Raw genomic sequence first — 22251 nt, 5'->3', positions numbered from 1 at the left:
GGGCTGGATTTGACATAAGGCGGCACACAGTGGTAGGGTTTCAGCAAGGCTAAAGGGCAGCTAGAAGAAAGGACCGGGTCACATGTCCCAATGCTTACCAAACAGTTCACAAACACCATCACTCTCTGACTGAGCAATTAGCTAAAGTGCTGAAAGCCTCTCAGCATGGCCATGTCCTTCAAAAACACCTGTTCTGATGTCCGTATCCTTGTTTAGAAACAGAAGATGAATGAATAGTTGGCAGATAAAGACAATTGCTTATTCACAGCAATTAGTGAAAGATTCTTGCTTATTCATATCCCAGATTATGAGAAGAGCTTTAATCTCAACTTGCTTGAAGAAATAAGGTGAAACAACTTTGAGACATTACATTTAAGAATGAATTTCAAGAATACACTCATCTCCAAATAAAATAGTTGCACCCAATAGGATTTATTTAACCAACAGGAATTAAACTGTGTGGGTAGTAGTGCCATACACTTTTGCCTTGATTGTAAAATCCTAGACCTAGGCTTGGTGTCACAGCGTGAGGTGCAGTTTCGTAAATTGCCAGATTACCTTTGGTCTTCAATACAGGTACTTTAAAACAGCCAGCCCAACATTACGTCAACAAGGCTATGCAATCAATGGCTCTATCTTTTCTGAACCCATACACCACACGGTACTCTTTAGAGCTTTTTCCACCAAAAGAACGCTAGTTCTTGAACCTGTTACATTCAGGCTTATAAGAACTGTGGTGGTTTTCAGAAAACCAGGCTGCGTTTCCGCCAGTTTTAGTGTTGCTGAAGAACCTAGTGGGCGGCACGGTGGCTTAGTGGTTAGCATGTTCGCCTCCCAGCACTGGGGACTTGGGTTCAAATCCCTATCTGGGTGAAGTTTCCATGTTCCTCCAGTGTTTGCTTGGCTTTCCTCCCATACTCCAAAAATATGGAGTTTAGGTAAATTGGATACTCTAAAATCACCCAGAAAAACTGAATACTCTAAATTGATGTGTATGTGTAAGTGTGTGGTATGTCTGTACGTGTGTGTCTGTAAATGTATGTATGACTGTGCCCAGGTAATAACTGGTGCCGAATGCTGTAGTGCCCAATGCAGTTCTCTAGGTGGACGGTGGTTTCCAGTTGAGAGTATGCTGTGCGTTATTGGCTGCTGCTTCTCACTGGTGTGTGGATGAGTGCTGAGTATGAATGCTTGTGTGTAATAGGTGTACATTTTAAAGCGTCCTTGGGTTTCTAGAAAGGCTCTATACAAGTTAAACTTCATTCATAGTATTCTTTGGTCCTGCAAACAAACGTTTCTGGTTCCGTAACCTACTTTTGTTGGTGGAAACAGGGCGACAAGGCGGTTTAAAATTAGGTTTGCAAACCACAACGATGCTATATGTGCTATATGTCACCAGGACAATGCTCGTCCTCATACTGCTGCCATCTCAAGGGCTTGTCTTGAAGACACAGATGCTATGTCATGGACAGCTCCATCACCAGACCTATCCCTGATTGAAAATGTGTGAGATCCTATTGGACGTGCTTTTAACACTTTATTTCTACCACAAAATCTGCAGGAACTGTGTGGAAATATTTGAGCTGTATGGGATTGGATGAATTATCGCAGGACATCATTAGGAACCTCTACAACTCCATGCTAAGACATCTGGAATGTTGTTGCGTTACAGATGTATTACACACTACTTCGGTTTGTGTAGCTCAACAAATATGACCAAGAGTTATATCCGATTTCAGTCTACATTTTTAATAATTTATTGTTCCTGGAAACTGTTATCTTGCATGCTCATAGCGTTACAATCTGACACTTCCTTCTAGGTGCAACTATTTTTGCAACCATTTCTTTGGCGATGAGTGTAGTAACCGCAGCAGTTGAGGAAAGGAAGGAGCATGGAGCTTGTGGTTATTGTATTTATGAAGACTGTGTTACTTTAGAAGCTCACTTATACAGTAGTGAGCCCGGTAACCATGGATTTAAAGGACTTCGGGTTATGATAGCCATGATGAATGTAGAACTGTACGAGCTATTTTAAGGTATTTGTGATGCTCATGAACCTACAGAACCTCAGTTATGGTAGCCATAATGACATTTGGTCTGAGGGACCTCGGTTATGGTAGCCGTAATGACCTTTGACCTGAGGAACATCGGTGAAGGTAGCTATGGTGACTGTGGTCCAAAAGCAGTTCAGTAGCTGTACGGGTCATTGAATCGGAAGGCCTGGATTTCGTTGACGGTGCTGAGGATGTCCCGCATGCGTCTGGCCCGTCGCTCTTCCAGCACCAGCCTGCGGGAGCGCTCTCGAGCGGCCTGCTGCTCCGCCCGCTTCTCCAAACGCTTCCGCTTCAGCCACCTGCAACAAACACATACTGATTCAGACCATTTACACTGTATATGGCACTATAAATTGTATAAAAATATGTTTTTAATTGTCAAACAGTATAGTTTGTGTTTTTTTGTATTGATTTTAGTTTATTGGGTTTTTTAAAAGGCGTCAGTTTAACATCACAGGTATTAATAAACAAAATATATAAAGCAAAATATGTGGAAAAAAGGTATGAGAAGGAAAGAGAAATAAAAAAGAGATACATTTGTGAAGTAAAATGTGTAATGGTAAGAAAAAGAAGAGGCAGATTTTTTGTCATTTTGAATGCTGGTTATTGCAGTTTTTCCTCAATATTAATGTGATTATCTTTGAAAAAAATCACTGCTAATGAACAAAGACTTTTTTTTTTTAATCCTTAAAATGAATTTTTTATGTTAGTGTACAGAAAACGAAAATTTGTTGGTGTTTCGGTAAACATCAAATAAGAAATGTTAGTTATGGTACCGAAAACTAAAAATATATATATTATTACATACACCCCTGATTTATTTTAAGTAATAAACATTAAAATTAATTAATATACTCAATTAATATTTACATTTTAAAAATCTAATAAATTTATAAAAAATAGTGTTGCTTTTATACCATAACCTTCCAAACTTTACAAGAGAAAGAAACACAGTCAATGTAAAAAGATCTTATTTCAAGTAATTTTCGAGCATTTCTATTGGTCAGTTTAATGCACAACATAAATAACAATAGCCAGATTCGCATTATATATCAAAAAATGAAAAGATGGTGATGCAAGGCTTTTGAGTGACAGAAACTATTTATACATGCATGTCAGTATTTTTTATGGGATGGTTGTACTGCCAAAGCAATGACAGAAAATACAACACTATAAAGCCCAGCTTAATTTATAAGTATTTTAGTCTTATAATGCTGCATTCTGGGTAATGTAGTTCTTTACAATATTATATGCCAACGTATCAAATTAAAGTTTAAATTTTGTCCATTATTCATTTGCCACCACATAAAGAATAAGTGCTCAAAGGTAAAACACAGGCTGTGATCCACTTGTTCTAAAGTGTTCTAAATTGTTTTTGGGGTTGTTTTAGATTGTTAGGTTGTTCTGGAAGGTTCACTCACAGTCTAAAAGCCTTGTCACACTCCTCTGGTCTGTGGATGTAGATGGTGCTCTCCTCCTCCAGCTTCTTCATCTCCTCCAGCTGCTTCTCTTTCAGCTGCTGCTCCTGCTTCCTCTGCAGCCAGAGCTGAAACGCATCCTCCGGATCACTGCAGACCTTCTACACACACACACACACACACACACACACACACATAATGTAGCATAAAGTTACAGTTTTACACACTAAACTAAAAAATACAAAAATAAAAAACATGATCCTAGAAGCACATTCCCAGCCACACACTTTCAAAAGTGTAGAGTATTCACATTCATTACTCAAAACTACTTAAAAGTACAAAGTAAAAGTAATCTAAGGGTAAAAATGCCATTAAGGACAAAAGCTTAGGCTGTGCCACAGTGTCGTATAGTGAACTATCTGCATATTACTTTTGCATTCGTAAACTCCATCGACCATGTCCTCAAATGGCACAGTTAGCTCTATAAAATAGATCAGTTTGCTTTCTAAGTGCATTACAATATCTGGCCTCAGAGTAGCTACAAAAATATATAATTACAAAAATATATAAAAATACATAATCTAAAAATAATATTAGACATTCTGCTATGTCTGTGTGTGTGGTTGAATTGTGTGTATTTTAGTGTTCTGACAAATTAAGCCCTGTTTTCATGCTTAATTTACAATGCTATTAAAATATATATATATAATAATTTTTATACATATATATATATATATATAATATATATATATATATATATTAAATTGTAATGTGCTGCCGCCCCCTGGTGGACAGACCTTGCCGCTCATCTTCTCCATCTCCTGAGCCCTCTCTACCCTCTTCTCCTCCTGCAGCTGCTGCCTCTTCTTCAGCAGCCACGCCCGGAACGCCAGCTCGTTCTCCTGCCGCTTCTGGTCCTCTTCCTCACGGCGCCGCTCTTCCTCCTGCCACACAGAGAACAAGAGAGAGAGAAAGAGAGAGAGAGAGAGAAAGAGAAGAGAGACATTGGAAAAAATGATGAGTAAAATTAACTAGTTTCGCAACTTTCTGCATTTGCTTTTTTTAAGTACATTTAATTTCAGATAAATTTAAGTAACTTCAACTCGGTTTCAAGACTTAAATAAGTAAACTTAAATAAGTAAACTTTACTTAATTTCTGCATACAATATTGCCTAATTACAATTACTAAATTTATATAATATTACTCAAATAATTTATGATACATAATATAATTTTTTTTAATGTAAATATTTTTAGTTTAAACACACATATTACACTGTCTCAACACATGGATGGCATGTAATACATTCTTTTTAGTATACTAAAAGTATACTATTATACTATTACATGCCATCCATGTGTTAAGACAGTAAGACTTGGTCCGTTTATAAAATTAATCTTTGAGATTATGTAAATATTTGAATGTGTGTTTTAACTAAAATTATATATGATAATATTGTATGCATTTAGTTATTGTAATTAGGTAATATTGTATACAGAAATTAGGTAAAGTTTACTAAAAAAAAATGATTAACTGAAGTTCAGTTCACTATAGTTCACTTATTTACTCTATGTAACATTTAAGTCTTGAAGCCGAGTTGACCTTACTTAGATTTATCTGAAATTAAATTAACTTAAAAAAACAAACAAATGCAGAATGTTGCGAAACTTTTTAAAGTAAATTTTACTCATCATTTTTTGGTCTGTTTATAATATTAAATCTTTGAGATTAGGTAAATATTTGAATGTGTGTTTTAACTAAAATTATATAAAATAATATTGTATTAATTAAGTTATTTTAATTAGATAATATTGTATGCAAAAAAATAAGTAAAGGTCACTAAAAGAAGGGATTGATTCATCAAAAATAAATTAAGTAAATTTTTCTAAAAGAAAGGATTGATTCATCAAAAATAAATTAAGTAAAATTTACTAAAAGAAAGGATTGATTCATCAAAAATAAATTAAGTAAAATTTACTAAAAGAAAGGATTGACTGAAGTTCAGTTCACTTATTTACTCTATGTAACATTTAAGTCTTGAAACCGAGTTGAAGTTACTTAAATTTATCTGAAATTAAATTTACTTAAAAAACGCAAATGCAGAAAATTGCTTTTACTTAAAAAAACTTTTACTTAAAAAAACAGCGAGGCAATTTAATGTGGAATTTATTTATGGATGTGGAGAGATGACACTCTCACCTCTCGGGCCAGCCTCTCTCTCCTCTGCTGCTGTTTGGTGAGGAGCTGTTTCTGCTGTGGGGAGAGGGTGAAGGTGGCGTACGTTGGCGCTCCGTTGGCGGACTGAACCCTGCGCTTGCTGCCCGGCCGGCCCGCTGCCCTCTGCGTGTGGCTGGCCGAGTTGGGCCGGACTCTGGGCCGTGGGGGAGGTTTGGGAGTGAATAGAGGTTCTGGAGCTGTGGGGCTCAGAGAGGAGGAAGAGCTTTTGCTGGGTTCTGACTGGCGTGAGGAGCTTCGGTGACTGTCACTAGCGATGCAGGGTAAAGGTGGCAGCAGGCCCTGACTCTCCACCTCTTTCAGACTGACCAGATCAAACTTCCCATCCTTTTCCACCAGCACTCGTCCCTCCCTCGCTCCCTCTCTCCCTCCATCCGCTGCCTCGCTCTCCTCCCGCGGAGAGATCCTCAGCTTCAGCATCTGACCCGAGACATCTCCGTCCACCTCAGAGTCCACCTGCCAAGATCAGGATGTTAATATCAACTCACAGCTCTCAGCTAGAGTTAATTTTACCTATTTAAAGACTCCTTCACAGTGTTAACAATTAATGCTAAAATTATTGAACTAATATTATAAAAAAAAAAACATTGTAATATTTTAAAACCCTGGAACATTTAGGAGTAAAAATGACAGTAAAAAGCATCATTGCTGATTACAATAACAATTTTATACTCAACAAGTGTATGCCAGTGTATATCGTCACTGTCCTATGAAAAACTCTTATATCCATTTTTGTTGATTTTTAGTTTCCTACATAATTTGAACCGACAAACTGTCGGTACACTCTGCCGAATTTTCTTGATGAATGGACCAATAAAAACTCTTCAAAATGACCTAAAACAACCCCTTTTTTACATTACATCATCCATTGAAAGTATACAAGTTTTTTCCTTCTCCTGTAAAGTAGCTGTTTTGAAGATAAGTGTTTTTCATTGGACAGCGACGATATTTTTTCATTGCATGGCAGTTTTCAGTGCATTGCTAGCACTTTGCCACACTTGGTCTTATAGCCAACAACACGTCGGCTAGGCAAACAACCATTATATAAAATATCGTGAAACACCCCATGGAAGGTAGCCCAGGTGGGCAAGACTTCACACTGACTTCACACAAGCTAGGACTGGGGGAGCGCCCATTAGAGAGTTCAGTCACGCTTCTCAACACCTTGGAACTCTGAAATACTACACCGCCAAAGAGTTCCCCTCATGAAACTTGTAGTTTAAGTTGGAGAATAATCTTACACAATTTAACACCAGATTTTTGAACTCCAGAAATTTGCTGTGTGGCTCAAGAGTCTCACCCTTGGCACAGTAGGAGATGTGACAGGTCTCTCCAGGCTGTTGGAGCTGTAGTCCTGAGCCGGCACCACCAGGTCCACCAGAGTGTCCTTAAACTGAAGGCGTCTGCGGCGAGTCTGATCTGGAGCCTCTTGATCGCGCAGCTGCCTGTTAGCCTGCTCGATCTTCTGCTGCATCATCTTCTTCTCTTCTTCCAGATCTTCATCATCTTCAGCCTGGTCAGAAGGAACTACAAAGAGAAACAGAAGACACCACTCGTCAGTGGTACCCAGAAGAACATTTGGGATTGCAGTGCTGTTCAGAAGGTTGAAAAAAGTTAATGATTAGAAGTTTGTAGTTGTAGAGGTTCCTAATGGTGTCCTGTCACAATCTATCCATCTGGTTGCATCCATGCACTGGTTGCAGAAACTCATTAACGTAACACTGGGCTCTCAAAATACCTGAAATAAAGACCAAAGGTGAGCTAGCCTAGCACTGTACAAATTCACTCCCCACACCATGACTCTACGCTTTCTGGACATGATATGTAACAACACTGACCACAGTGCCTCCACACAACGATTAGTTGGTTGTCTCCACCAAGATAAAAGCACGACTCTTCATTGAAGATGACCTGCTGATATCTGAGTCAGTCCATTACAGTGTACCACAAATACCCACCAAGATTTATTCTTGTCTGTTCATTCCTACTGAGTGCAACTGTTTCTTCTGAAATCAAGGGTATTAAAAAGAGTTTATCCTGCTTTTGTTGGAATAACTTACGTCTCTACTGTCCAGACAAGGCTTTGGAGAATAGATTATGAGCATTGCTGTTAGGATTTGATTGCATTCAGACACAAAAGCATTAGTAGGGTCAAGATGTTGGATGAATACTAGCACATCCCATCCCCAACTCCTAAACTTATCCCATCTAGAAGTATTGGACCAACCAATCCAGAGAACACATTTTCTCTATCTGGACATATAATGTAGAAAGACAAACAGACAGACAGACAGACAGACTGACTGACATTCACCCTCATGATCGAATGGGCCCTCTAATGGATCCATGGGCGTTGGCCATCTTTCTTCTTCTCCGTCATCATCTATGTCCTTCTTCCTCCGCCCTTCATCAGCATCCCTCTCACCCTCCTCATCCTCCTCCAGCTCTCTGTCTATCTGAGCTTCAATATCTTCATCATCCTGTAATGATAACACAAGCAGCATCATTCCATTATTATCTATGAGAGAGTCCAATCAATATTTTACTTAAATTAAATAAAAAAACAGGGCTAGATACAAACCTATTATTTAGATTGAATGTGCAAAGCAACTGCTCTAACAAAAATCAATTTACTTAACTTACAATTTAGGCAGAATAATAATAACGTTTAATTTATTAATTAACTAAAATCTAATTAACTCAAGTTTTTTTTTGGTAAACATTATTTAAATAAATTCAGCTTGTTCAGGCTTACAGTGCAGTAATTTTAAGGTGTTAAAATCTAAGTGAATATACGAGGACAGGCGAAGAACACAATTCATTGCGTACATTAAGTTTTCATTAATGATGTCATAATTTCAGAGGGATAAAAATTAACAGAGTTAACCAGATACTTTGCAAGGGCAGAACTAATGTGAGGTACTTTATGGGTTAATGAGATTCTGCTGGAAACTAAGACATAGATACATACAGTGTGTGTGTGTGTGTGGTAGAAGTGGAGACATAGATACATAGAGAGGAGTGTGTATGTGTTTAATAATGAATTGTAATGTGTGAGTGAAAGTGTATGTGTGTGTGTGAAATCCATCCCGCTGACACAGATACACACACACACACACACACACACACTGTTCCAGTGTCTGATTTTTTACATCTCTCTCTCTCACACACACACACACACACACTCTTTCGGGGACTGACCTGGTCCTCGCTCTTGCTCTCCTCGCTGATCAGCCAGTCCAGATCCTTCTCAAAGTCGTCCTCATACTCCTCCTGTGTATTACTGCTCACCACCACACTCATCCCTCTCTCTCTCTCTCTCTCTCTCTCTCACACAAAAACACACACACACACACTCTTTCCTCACACTCAGACTGGGAGAAAAAATATATATTATTTTATAAATTGAACATATGAGACACAATAAAGATATGAAATATATAAAAGTACTATTCTCACTTAATAATTCCACACGTGTCCCTGCATAGCTTTAATATCTTCAATATTAAATGTATAATGTAAAAAATCAGAAGAAGAAAGAAAAAACACTGAATAGGTGTATTCAAGTGCGAAAGGTGTCCAAACTTTTGACGGGTACTGTAAATCAATATTACTTCAGTTTCTGAATCATTTTCTCTGATTTTGCTATTTATAGATATATGTTTGAGTAAAATTAACATTGTTTTTTTTAACTATGTACAACATTTCTTCCATTTCTTCTTTTCATTTAGAGCATTTATTTTACAGTAAAGGAAAAATAACAAAAAAAGATGCAGAGCTTTCAGAAAACAAGTTCATATTCTTAAAGTTTTAAGAGTTCAGAAATCAATATTTGGTGGAATAACCGTGTTTTTTAATCACAGATTTCATGCACCTTGACATGTTTTCCTCCACCAGTCTTACACACTGCTTTTGGATAACTTTATGACTTTACTCCTGGTGCAAAAATTCAAGCAGTTCAGCTTGGTTTGATGGCTTGTGATTATCCATCTTTCTCTTGATTATATTCCAATTTGGTAAAATCAAACCATTAAAACCTGCTTTATATTGTGTAGGTCAGTCGGTTCTGATTTGTTCAAGCATGGACTTTACAAGACCTCTGAAGGTGTTCAGTGGTATCTACACCAAGTAAGGTGAGGTGGGATCTTTTTGGATGTTTTTGGAGGTTCTTTTAGAGCACTTTTTGTAGATACTGACAACTGCATACTGTGAACATAGTGGGAAGACCTATCTGATGTTCTTGAGATGTTCTGAAACAGTCAGAGTCTAGAACATCACAGTTTTTTTTTTTGGTAAAATTTCTGAAATTCTTACGCTTGTCCATTTTTTTACAATTCAACAACTAATTGTTCACTCGCTGCCTAACATATATATATTATGTTTATTATTATATATATATATAACCAGATCATCAGTGTTCTTCACTTATTTACCTGTTTGTGGGTTTAATGTTTTGGCTGATCAGTGTCAATATACAGTACCTGCTCTTTAAGCTACTAACCCACATTGGTAGATATTTATAGGCTGGCCTACACGCTCTTCAGACACACACTAACATATATATATACACACACACACACACACATACACACACTGTACATGTCCAGGCTCATGTAGTTCACCTGTCTGGTGCTGAAATGAAGATCCAGTCCGCTCCTGGTTCTGGTTCTGCTCTGTTTATTATAGAGGCTGGCGCGCGCTTGTCTCCGCTCACCTGTGCGCGCGCACTTCACCTTTAATCCTCACAAGCGGCCTGGAACCCCCTGTCGTCATGGAGACGTTAAACACAGCCAGAGCGCGCATGCGCTGAGTGCGGAGCGAGGAGGCTGCGTTCACGTGCAGCGCGTGTTTACTGTCCTCATGGTTTCCTGTAGTTTATTAATCAACCTGTACAACTGCACGTGCAAATGTTTGTAATGAATGCATTATTCACATACTTTAATTTATAAGCTGAACCCATTGCTGACAGATGTGTGCAAATGCACACAAATGTTTCATGTTCATTAAGATGCGACCCACTTTTATGGAATACAAACCAAATAATTTTATTTTGGAAAAATAGCCTTCAAAAACCCATTTTAATATACATATGCATGCAAAGTGAATTTGAGGAACATGACAACTACATGTATACAAGTTACTACAGTAAAATTAAATATCAAAACTGCACAAAATAAATAAATAAGCTATTTAAAATTACATATTTCACTTTTCTATTAAGAAAAATGTGTACTTTGGTAAACGGATACTGACAATATGCAAATCAATTAATAAATAATACCACACCCTGGTGAAGTCCAACCATCTGCGTCTCACCGCTATCAGAGGCACACTGCTCAGCCCAATTAGCTCTCCCTTCTGCCTTGCCCCTAAACCCATACATCACTCAAAACTCATTTTTCAAATTTGAGCTAAAGGTGGAGTCAGCAAAAATCAGGGGGTTTAGTTACCCTTTAATTAATCATGTGTAATGTAAAAAAATAAAAATAAAAAAAATCAGCCTGTCACGTGCAATTACACTGAATTCTGTTATTTTTGCCATTTCAACAGAAAACAATAGCCAATGTTTCAACACCACAAACATATTTTAAAAGCTTTGAGGGTCCAGTTATAAACCTTTTAAACTCAGTGCTCTGACTGTAACTTCAGCATCAGATCACTAACCAGTCTACTTTACTGCCTAAAACTACTTTACTGTACAAAAATGGAAGTTTGTTTTTATTTTTTAAGAAATATTTTATGGGTGTGGGCAGGGAATTCTCTGTAGCAAGTGTTAAAAATTTGTAATAATACATTTATAATTAAAAAACTAATAAATACATTTTGTTTAAAAAAAAAACATTTTTTATTAAAGAAATATCCTCGACACGTAGTTCGACACTATGTTTTTAATAGTTATAGAGTGTTTTAACCATTTAGCTCCATTCACCCTCATTCATTTCTCGCGCTCGCGCGGGCTTCCTCTAGCGGTTTGCAGTTATTATCTGATATAACGGTGGAGATAGGATGAAATCGAGGCGCCCTCTGGTGGTCCAAAACTACATTTCCCATAATGCAGTTCCGCAAGGAGCATGCACAGCGCGATAAGCACGGGTCACGCCTCTGTAACTGAAAGCACGGTAGGTACGTGCGGAATAACACGGTAATCTGGACGCGTGTCCGCTGTAAGGGGCTGCGCGACCTCCTGGCCGGGTATTCGGGTTCTGTGGAGCTGGAGAGATGGCCTCGCTGGTTCTGTGCTCTGTGGGCCGGGCGCTGCGCCCCGCGGGCAGGCTGGGTAATGCCTGTAAACTGGACCTGCAGGCGGTTCCGTGGAGGACGCGGACCGGCAGCACCAGGCACATGTCATCCGGGAGAGTCGCCGCCGGAACAGCTGGGAAGAGGCTGATCTGGGCCACCGGTGGAGCGGCAGCGCTGGCGGGAGCTGCGGTGGCCGGGTTTAATCATCTTCAGCAGGCTGAGATGGCCACCAGGACCGAGCTGGTAAAGGTACAGTACCTGTTATTATACTTTTTAACTGATAGACAGATTTATAACTTTACTAATATCAGAGAGAATACTTTTACAACAGCTTAAAGACAGTAACGTTAGTATAGTAAAAATAGAGATAACTGCTATAAATATATTAGTATAATAAGAAAAACAGAACAGTTAACTAACTAAAAATAATAAATGAATTGAGTAATTAAGTTCTGCAACTTCTACAAGAAGTACAACGTGTAAAATGTACCACATATTAGTATGTGTAAGTTGCAGAACTTTTACTCAATTTATTATTTTTAATTGTACCATTTTAATTGTACTATTTTATTATTATACCAGAATATTTATAGCAGTTATCTCTGTTTTTACCGTACTACTGTCTTTAAGCTGCTGTAAATGTATTCTCTCTGGTATTAAGTTAAATCTATATTACACAACTATAGATGGTTTTAGTTATTTGTATTATAGTATAGATTGCTTTTAATACATTTAGAACATAAACTACGAACAACATTTCTCCCAAATTCCCAATAAAAAATTGTCATTTAGAGCATGTATTTGCAGAAAATAAATAACAGACCTCAAATAATGCAAAAAAAAAAAAAAAAAAAGTTCATATTCATAAAGTTTTAAGAGTTCATAAATCAATATTTGGTAGAACAACTCTGTTTTTTAGTCACAATTTTCATGCATCTTGGCATGTTCTCCTCCACCAGTCTTACACACTGCTTTTGGATAACTTTATGCATTTACTCCTTGCTGCCGATAGCACAGAACATCTTCAGAGGCTGTGTGGTGGAGTCCATGCCTTGATGGGTCGGGGCTGTTTTAAAGGCTTGAGTGGGATCCTTGTGATGTTCGTCAGGTGGTTTTAATGTTATGGCTGATGTATGTAGGTTATCAAAATGTTTTATTTAGTAAATAATATATGGAACAGCAACAACTGTATAACTGTGTCTACTTGTGTGTATATAAGTCTGAATATGGTCTTGTCATGCACGAAAATAGGGTTCTACTATTGTTTAAATGAATTATTTGTAGTGTAGCTATATAAAGCCTTTTCAGCCCTGCTTCACAGTGTAATAGAACTAACAGTTATTAGAATAAAAACGAATAATTCTGATTGGTGTGGAGCAGGACGAGGAGGGAAACGTGGCGGAGCGGTGTAAGAAGTTCATGTCTCCGCCGATCACCCCCATGGAGGTGCTGGAGAAGAGGAAAGAAGAGATCAGCTCCAGGATGGAGATGCTGATCATGCAGACCCAGGCTGAGTTCTGCCGGGCGCTGGAGGAGGTGGACGGTGGGAAGTTCAAAGTGGATCGCTGGAGCCTAGCAGAAGGTGAGCATTGCAACATCAACAAAAATAACAGAGGATAAATTGTGGAAGCTTTACACCCCTCTAGTATAGTGTTGTATTAATAATTTCTCTCTACTGGTATTAGACAAGCTGTAGGTGTGCATTTACACGCAAACTCCAAGACTAAGGCTTAATCTTGTTCAGGGAAGTTCCCTATAGATTAGCTTGTCCAGGAATGTAAAGCTGCATTCCATTTGAGCTCAGATGTGGGAATTTCCTAGTTCCAAGTAGGACATTTTAACTCTACACATCAACAGTAAGTCGTTTACAACTTATCTGTGTTTCTGTGATGTTTAAATGTGTAAAATACGGCAAAATACATTGTTATTAACTGGTTGGCTAACAGTGCTTTGTGTCTCAAAGCTTAAGATGCAAATGAGGCAGGATTTATAGGATCCTTTAAAGGCCTAGAATTGTCCACTATGATCAGGAGATCGCCTGTTCGAATCCTGTTTATGTAACTTGCCATCGGCTACCGGAGCCCTGAGAGAGCACAATTGGCCTTGCTCTCTCTGGGTGGGTAGATGGTGCTCTCTCCCTACATCACTCCAAAGGGTGATGTTAATCAGCACAAGACGTCTGTGAGCTGATGTATCAGAACCGAGTCGCTGTAATGGTACTCGCAAATGCTGAAAAGAGGCTTGTGTTGGGGCATCTCTAGTTATTGGCGGAGTCTAAATAAGTTGGTTGGGTAATTGGCATTGTAATCTGGGGAGAAAAATGGGATAAAAAAATAGAAATGCATGTAAATCCTAGTTTACCAACATGTTTAACAATTTAACAATATTGCTTTCATCTCAGTAAGCCTTGATATGTTGATACAGGCTGATAAGACCATCTCAAATTAATTAAAAGTTGCTTTCAGAGAAGAGTGTTAGAAAGTTGCCCCCACAATGTATGTGAGTGTATTAGTTATTGCACAATAGACTGGGAGGTGAAGGGTCATGGTCCAAAGTTCTCCTTGATGCGTTTAAACAGCATTCAACCCAATACTCCCTCTTATTCCCAGTACACCCAGCAGGAATAACAGGGAGCCTGTTCTGTGGGTTGCCTCACACTCAAGACTGACATTGTGAAGAAGGGGCAGTATTGAATAAGAAGCACTTTGAAGTCCTGTCTCGGTGGTGATGCATGCTGTCATTGTAGTGTGTAATGAGATAAATAACAGTCAATAGCTTCTTTATACCCCATTGTCTTGTGAAATGACACCAGTCCCCGTAGACTGTAGCTTTTTTTCACTTGTTATTAAGAACAGTTCACTACAAATCCCTCTGCTGCATGCTGTAGTTTTCAGTTTTCCTTGCTTTAATTCACCTTAATAATGTTATCTCATAGAAAAAACATGGCCAGCATTTAGTAATGGAATCAGTGCAAGAACTGTCTTCTCTTGAATGATATTAAAGCTCCATCCAAACATAAGGACTGTCCAATTGGAAAGTTCAGGTTCCACAGTGTCTTTCCCATTGATAAGAACACACTGATATTAATAATATACACTGTCCATTGGACTAAGGTGCTGCCACTATGTTTGGGAGATCGCTGGTTCGAATCCCAGTCATGCAGCTTGCCATCAGCTGCCGGAGCCCTGCCGGAGATGATGCTCTTTCCCCTCATCACTCCAAAGGGTGAAGTCGATCAGCACAAGGCTGCGTCTGTGAGCTGTGAGCTGATGTATCGCTGCACTTTCCTCTGAGTGCGCTGTGATGATACTCGGTAATGTTGCATCAGCAGCAGTTGGAAAAGAGGCGGTGGCTGATTTCACATGTATTGGAGGAGGCATCACTAGTGATACGGGGAGTCCTAATGAGTGGTTTTGGGTAATTGGCCTTATAAATTGGGGCAAAAATGTTATAAAATTTGAAATGCATTAAAAATGAACTGAAAAAGACAAATCAGTGCATTTCTAGTTAAAACTCACCTTCTATCCACATGTCAATCAAGTCAGCCAAAAGAAACAATGGCAGATAAACTGGTGTGTGTGTGTTCCAGGTGGTGGTGGTATCAGCTGTGTGATGCAGGACAGTAACGTGTTTGAGAAGGCCGGCGTGAACGTGTCGGTGGTGCACGGATACCTTACTGAGGAAGCAGCGAAGCAGATGCGCAGCCGCGGAAAAGTGCTGAAAGGGAAAGATGGTAAGTTAAAAAATCAAATATATTAGTACTTCACTACTTTATTTCAGTAAATCAGTTCAAAATGTGAAACTCATATATTATATAGATGTATTAAACACAGAGTGATCTATTGTAAGTGTTTAATTCTTTTATTGTGGATGATTATTGCCCGAAAATTAGTATCTCAGAAAATTTGAATATTATATAAGACCAATTGGTACTTTTAGCAGTGTGGGCAGTGTGCCAAGTCCTGCTGGAAAATGAAATTCGCATCTCTATAAAAGTTGTCAGCAGAGGGAAGCATGAAGTGCAGCTGTAAGATTTTGTGGGAAAACAAAACTGCTCTGACTTTAGACTTGATAATAAAACACAGTGGATCAACACCAGCAGATGACATGTCTCTCCAAACCATCACTGATCATCAGTAAATTTTACATTTCATTTAAAGTAAATCAAGGGAGCAGAGTCTGGAAGAAGAGTGGAGAGACACACAGTTCAAGCTGCTTGAGGTCTAGTGTGAAGTTTCCACCAATCAGTAAAGGTTTGGAGAAACATGTCATCTGCTGGTGTTGATCCACTGTGTTATATCATGCTTACCTCTGCTGACAACTTTTATGGAGATGTGGATTTCATTTTCCAGCAGGAATTGGCACACTGCCAAAAGTACCAATTGGTCTTATATAATATTCTAATTTTCTGAGACACTGATTTATGGGTTTTCATTGGCCATAATCATCAACACTAAAATAAAAAAAACACTTAAAATAGATCACTCTGTGTTTAATACATCTATATAATATGAGTTTCACTTTTTGAACTGAATTACTGAAATAAATCAACTTTTTTTCAATGATATTCTAATTTTTTTGAGATGCACTAGTAGATAATAGTGAGTACAGTGTCAGAAACTACGTATGCAAGTGTATTAGAGAATGTACTGACATGACAAAAGTACTTTTAGGTATAATGTGAAGTCTACATTTAGCTCCAGGGTAAAACTGTGCACGATTTAGCAGATAGACTGTGATAGAGGTCAAGAGGGAAGTGCTTGTATTGCATAATCTACAGTTCTGGTATTGAGTAAGGAAAGTTATGGTCCAACAGCTATCTCACCCTCTCTTTCTCGCCCACTGCTTTTCTCTAAAGCTCTTCCCTATTCGTGTGAAATTGTGTCAAACATTAGTAACTGTAAACGCCTCCATACACAGCTCAGCTCAGAAGACTGGAATCCTTGTGTTATTAATCGTTTTAGTTATATTTGTAAATCAAGATGATTCTAACACACTTTCTTTTGTTATATTAATATTTCATAAGCTTTGTGATATTGTGGTGATACCAGTCCAATATGTCTTTTTTTTTTTTAACTAGCTGGCATTTGTTTATTAAATATTGTGATATTATTAGGTCTGTCACAATAATTACATTATCGATTTATCGTACAATAAATGAACATGACATCATAAATATTTGATAATCGCGATATGGTTGGTTTATTATTGTGTTTATTTGTATGTTTGTTCACATACAGTACAGGCCAAAAGTTTGGACACACCTTTATTTTCATGACTATTTACATTGTAGATTTTCACTGAAGGCATCAAAACTATGAATGAACACATGTGGAGTTTTTAAAAGGTGAAATAACTGAAAACATGTTTTATATTCTAGTTTCTTCAGAATAGCCACCCTTTGCTCTGATTACTGCTTTGCACACTCTTGGCATCATTCTCTCAATGAGCTTCAAGAGGTGGCCACCTGAAATGGTTTTCCAACAGTCTTGAAGGAAATCAAGGAGTTCCCAGAGCTGTTTATTAGCACTTGTTGCCCCTTTGCCTTCTTCACTCTGTGCTCCAGCTCACCCCAAACCATCTGGATTGGGTTCAGGTCCGGGGACTGTGGAGGCCAGGTCATTTTTCGTTAAGTACATAAAACTCAACATGTGTTCATTCATAGTTTTGATGACTTCAGTGAGAATCTACAATGTAAATAGTCATGAAAATAAAGAAAACGCATTGACAAAGAGAAGGTGTGTCCAAACTTTTGGCCTGTATTTTAGCCAATCCTTCTTTAAAAACTGACCAATGCTTCAATAACTGTTACTCCATACGCTCAGTGTGAACTGCAGTAGGTTAAGAAATAAGTATATAATTTCTAAACTATGAATAATGTAAATTTTGTGGTCTTCAAAATGGTATGATTGCTATTTTATGCTATTCTGTTATCATTATTTCAGTGGCATTTAATGATCTTAAAATGACAAAAATATCATGTATCGCAATCATTTCTGGGACGATATATCGTGACAGACCTAGATATTATTTTAGGGACTCATCACCCATGCCTATTCTGGCCTCATAATGATATTACTAACATATTTTTGACTTTTTACCTTTTTAAAGTGATTTTTCGATCATTTAAAAAGCTCGTGACCCCTGCAGCCCGGACCCTCTGGACTGGGCGGAGCTGCAGAGGTTCTACGTGACTCGGGCGGTGTTCATCACTCTGTAACCGTCTCTCTTTATCTCTGCGTCGCAGGGAAGCTGCCATTCATCGCCATGGGCGTGAGCTCCGTCATCCACCCCAAAAACCCCCACATTCCCACAGTGCACTTCAACTACAGATACTTCGAGATCGAGGAGGAGGACGGTGAGTGGGTTCTGCAGGGTCATCATGCAGGGGTTTTGTGAGGATCTGTGGAAACAGATGTTGTTATCTGTTAACCACACCCATCCCCTGACACCCCCCCTCACTCACATTAGTCTTTCTCTTTCATCCATTGTCTTTCTCCCATTGTAGTTATTTATGTTTTATGTATGTTTTTTTTTTTAAGGTATAATGACTAAAGTAAACCAAACAGGATATGAAATATATTTATCATTTATTTATAATTTTAAACACTGTATGCCCTATTTAAGGCAACATTTATATTAAATAGTATTAAATAGTATTTTCTGTATATTTTTGTAAACTCTGTAGTTTAACCTCCTAAAATCAGGAGAACCACTCTTGTTTCCTGTCACAGAGAATAAGGGGGTTATAATTTTATTGGCAATATAATATATATTTTTAATATTATTGTATTATTCTTTCTTTTCTTTTTGTAATATTTTAGAATATTTTATAAGATCTCTAAAATAACTATGTTTTGCAATGTAGTTTAAAGAAATATGACATAAAACCATAGTATATTATTATTACATATATAGAATTGTTGTTTATTATAATTGCTTTTTTGCATTTTGCTATTGACTTTTTTGACTAATGTTTCTTTTTGCTCACATTTGTTCTTAAATATTTAAATCTAAATTTCCTTGACAGTTTTACTCTATAGTTAAAACAATATAAAATATTATTTTATATTTTTTATATATTTGTTTATCAGATTAATAATATTAATAACAAGATTAAAACACAGCCTTTAGACACCTAATCAGCTTTCTGCCCTCACAGCAAAATAGCCAGTGAAAAAAATTACCCTGTGAATGTTCTGTTTTAAAAATGTCAATGTTAACTTAAGAAGTGTCATCCTACACTTCAGATACCATCATAAATTCGATGAATTTGATATTGGTATTGAAAAACATTTTTTGGAATTTCTATTGATGTCATTTGGTTAGTTATCGTGATTAATGGATAGAATTTTAAATCATCCTTAGTAATCACAGTAACCATAATAACCTGTATAACATGATAAAAAGCACCAGTGATTAAGGTCCTCTTTCTGTGGTTCTCTCTCCTGCAGGTTCTAAGCAGTGGTGGTTTGGAGGAGGAACTGATCTGACCCCCGTCTATATTGATAAGGAGGATGGAGCTCTGTTCCACAACGTCCTGCGAGAAGCGTGCGATAAACACCATCCCAAATACTACCCTGACTTCAAGAAGTGGTAGGACAGGATCAGGATCTTTGATTATCATACATTATTGTACATTTATTATAAATTTACACCAATCAAGCATAACCTTATGACGATCTCCTTGTGTCTAAACTCAAGTCAGATATGGTTAATAGCTACAGACTAAACACTCTTCACTGTATTAAAGAGTTTCAGCTGCAGCTCGTTTACTAATAAATGCTAATCGAGTGTTTTGATCCAGGTGTGACCGGTACTTCTACATCCGTCACCGTGGAGAGACGCGGGGGATCGGTGGGATCTTCTTTGATGATCTGGACTCTCCGAGTCAGGAGGAGGTGTTTAAGTTTGTGAAGAGCTGTGCTAAAACCGTGGTGCCCTGCTACCTGCCCATCGTCCACAAACACCTCAAAGACTCCTTCACCCAGGAGGAGAAAGACTGGCAGCAGGTCCGACGCGGCAGGTGAGAGAGAGACAGACAGAGAGAGAGAGAGACACACATTACAGACAGAGCGAGAGAGACATTACAGACAGAGCGAGAGAAGATGAGCAGGGAGTGAGTGCGAGAGACAGACAGACGGACAGACAGAAAGAGAGACTGTGACAGATAAAGCAAGAGCAAGTAAGAGAGTGAAGAAGAGTAAGTGACTAGGCGAGTGAGTGAAATAGACAGAGCGAAAGTGAGTGAGTGAGCGTGAGCAATAGTGAGCGTGAGCAATAGTGAGCGTGAGCAATAGTGAGCGTGAGCAATAGCGAACTTAATCCCAGAACAACTTTAATGCATCAAGTGTATTATCGATATTTATATATATATATATTTCCAAAATATGGTTGCTATAACTGTTTGTCTGTGTTTTTTGTTTGTGTGTGTGTTTCAGGTATGTGGAGTTTAACCTGGTGTATGATCGTGGTGTGAAGTTCGGTCTGGCTACTCCAGGGTCCAGAATAGAGAGCATCCTCATGTCTCTACCACTTACAGCAAGGTCAGTCAGTGTGTGTGTGTGTACACATACACTCATCATCAGGATAACAAATGTTTATTTGTTGTAGAGGTTCCTAATGGGATCCTTCGATAATCCAGCCCAGTAACTACAGATTTTGGAGTAGGGTTGATAGCATCTCACACAATTTTACTTAGAGATAGGTGGGCGAGCATTGTCCTGGTGGAAAAAAAAGCACACTGAGTAGAAATATCTTCCTTCTGGACAGTCAAACAGTTATTTCCTATATAAATAAAATAAAACTGTATTTACAGAAAGTTATTTACAGAAAGTTATTTACAGAAAGTTATTTACAGAAAGTTATTTACAGAAAATTATTTACAGAAAGTTATTCATGTTAATTGACTTTCTTTGCGAAGTAAATGCAATAAAATATATTGGGGTCAGGTAAAATTAGTGATGTCATGTTCGCATATTGTACGCTAAATTGGTGATGTAATTAACATGAAAGGCCTATTGTTTTGGTTTAATGCTTTTATTAAAAATCCTCTGTCCCGCCTGCAGGTGGGAGTACATGCATGAGCCCAGTAAAGGCACCAGGGAGGCGGAGATGATTGAGGTTTTACGCAACCCTAAAGAGTGGATCTGAGAGACCAACACACTGCCAGAAACACTAGCCTTACCCAGCTGCTCTGAGGGCCAGTCAGGGAGCTTCTTTAGGTGGAGGAGTTCACCAGATCCGTCCAGGTCCCGCCTTTTTTTTTTTTTTTTTTTTACTGAAATCTGATTAATTTGTGATAAATCATGAGCTTTGCTTTATAACCAATGCTGCTGCTGCTTCTCTCTCTGCCACCGGGTGGCGCTCTCTGTCTGTCCTGCTGTCTGTTTTCCTCTCTGGACGTGAGTGTTACCTGGCGACTGGAGTGTTACTGCTGTTTCTGGTTTCCGGGGGCGACTGTTGGTGTGTATATACTGTGTAGACTTCTTTACATTTAACAAAAAACAAACAATTCTTTATTCTAACTTATATTTTTTCATTCATTATTCATTGGAAGTGCTCAATCATCCATTACTTGTGGATATATATTTATATATATAGATATAGATATATATACACACACATACACATACACACAGCTCTGGAAAAAAAAATAAGAGATCACTTCACTTTCTCTGATTTTGCTATTTATAGGTTTATGTTTGAGTAAAATGATTGCTGTTTTATTCTTTAAACTACAGACAACATTTCTCCCAAATATCAAATAAAAATATTGTAATTTAGAGCATTTATTTGCAGAAAATGAGAAATGGCTGAAATAACAAAAAGATGCAGAGCTTTTAGATCTCAAATAATGCAAGTAAATCAATATTAGGAGGAATAATCACAGTTTTCATGCATCCTGGCATGTTCTCCTCCACCAGTCTTACACACTGCTTTTGGATAACTTTATGCTTTACACTCCTGGTGCAAAAATTCAAGCAGTTCAGCTTGGTTTGATGGCTTGTGATTGAACTGAGCTGAAAAAAAAACTAAAATGAAAGCGTCTTTATTTTAACAGGATCTTTACTATTAAAATGCAGTAAATTAAGCTCTGAAATGTCGTATATGTGCCCTGTAACACCTACATGTTCGCTCTGGGTGATTTTACCACTGCTCTCTGCTTCGCCGCCGGGTCTCAGCTATAAGCACTACTGTTTATCTGCCGTGGTTTATCTCCTGTGTTTACTGTAGGAGAACGCCACTATATAAAGATGTGAACTGTCCGTTTGGCCTGATCTGAATTTTGTATTGATGAACA

The 22251-nt window shown here is 38.0% G+C and overlaps 2 protein-coding genes across 3 annotated transcripts; one reads left to right on the top strand and one right to left on the bottom strand.

Moving 5' to 3' along the window:
- Positions 1-1733: 1733 nt before the first annotated feature.
- Positions 1734-10468, bottom strand: ccdc181 (coiled-coil domain containing 181). Of its 2 annotated transcripts, none has more exons than XM_022670258.2 (8): positions 10331-10468; positions 8910-9082; positions 8017-8188; positions 7009-7235; positions 5673-6164; positions 4270-4416; positions 3476-3633; positions 1734-2353 (listed from the first exon to the last, which is right to left on the bottom strand). In XM_022670258.2, the coding sequence occupies exons 2-8, from the start codon at positions 9009-9011 to the stop codon at positions 2188-2190; spliced, it is 1464 nt and encodes a 487-aa protein (XP_022525979.2). In that variant the 5' UTR covers positions 9012-9082; positions 10331-10468; the 3' UTR covers positions 1734-2187. The 2 variants fall into 2 exon arrangements, with proteins under 2 accessions (XP_022525979.2, XP_022525980.2); XM_022670259.2 differs by having other exon boundaries at positions 8023-8188.
- A 1300-nt stretch (positions 10469-11768) lies between these two features.
- On the top strand, positions 11769-21967 carry cpox (coproporphyrinogen oxidase). Its single transcript, XM_022670257.2, has 8 exons — positions 11769-12197; positions 13329-13530; positions 15538-15681; positions 18196-18306; positions 19403-19544; positions 19756-19974; positions 20390-20494; positions 21017-21967. Exons 1-8 carry the CDS (start codon positions 11928-11930, stop codon positions 21099-21101), a joined length of 1278 nt encoding a protein of 425 aa, XP_022525978.2. The 5' UTR covers positions 11769-11927; the 3' UTR covers positions 21102-21967.
- Positions 21968-22251: the final 284 nt, after the last annotated feature.

The sequence above is a fragment of the Astyanax mexicanus genome, chromosome 12, assembly GCF_023375975.1.
Source record: "Astyanax mexicanus isolate ESR-SI-001 chromosome 12, AstMex3_surface, whole genome shotgun sequence".
In the NCBI taxonomy this organism is placed as follows: domain Eukaryota; kingdom Metazoa; phylum Chordata; class Actinopteri; order Characiformes; family Acestrorhamphidae; genus Astyanax; species Astyanax mexicanus.
Note: the sequence above shows the minus strand (reverse complement) of the source record. Positions and strands in the feature narration are given on the sequence as shown.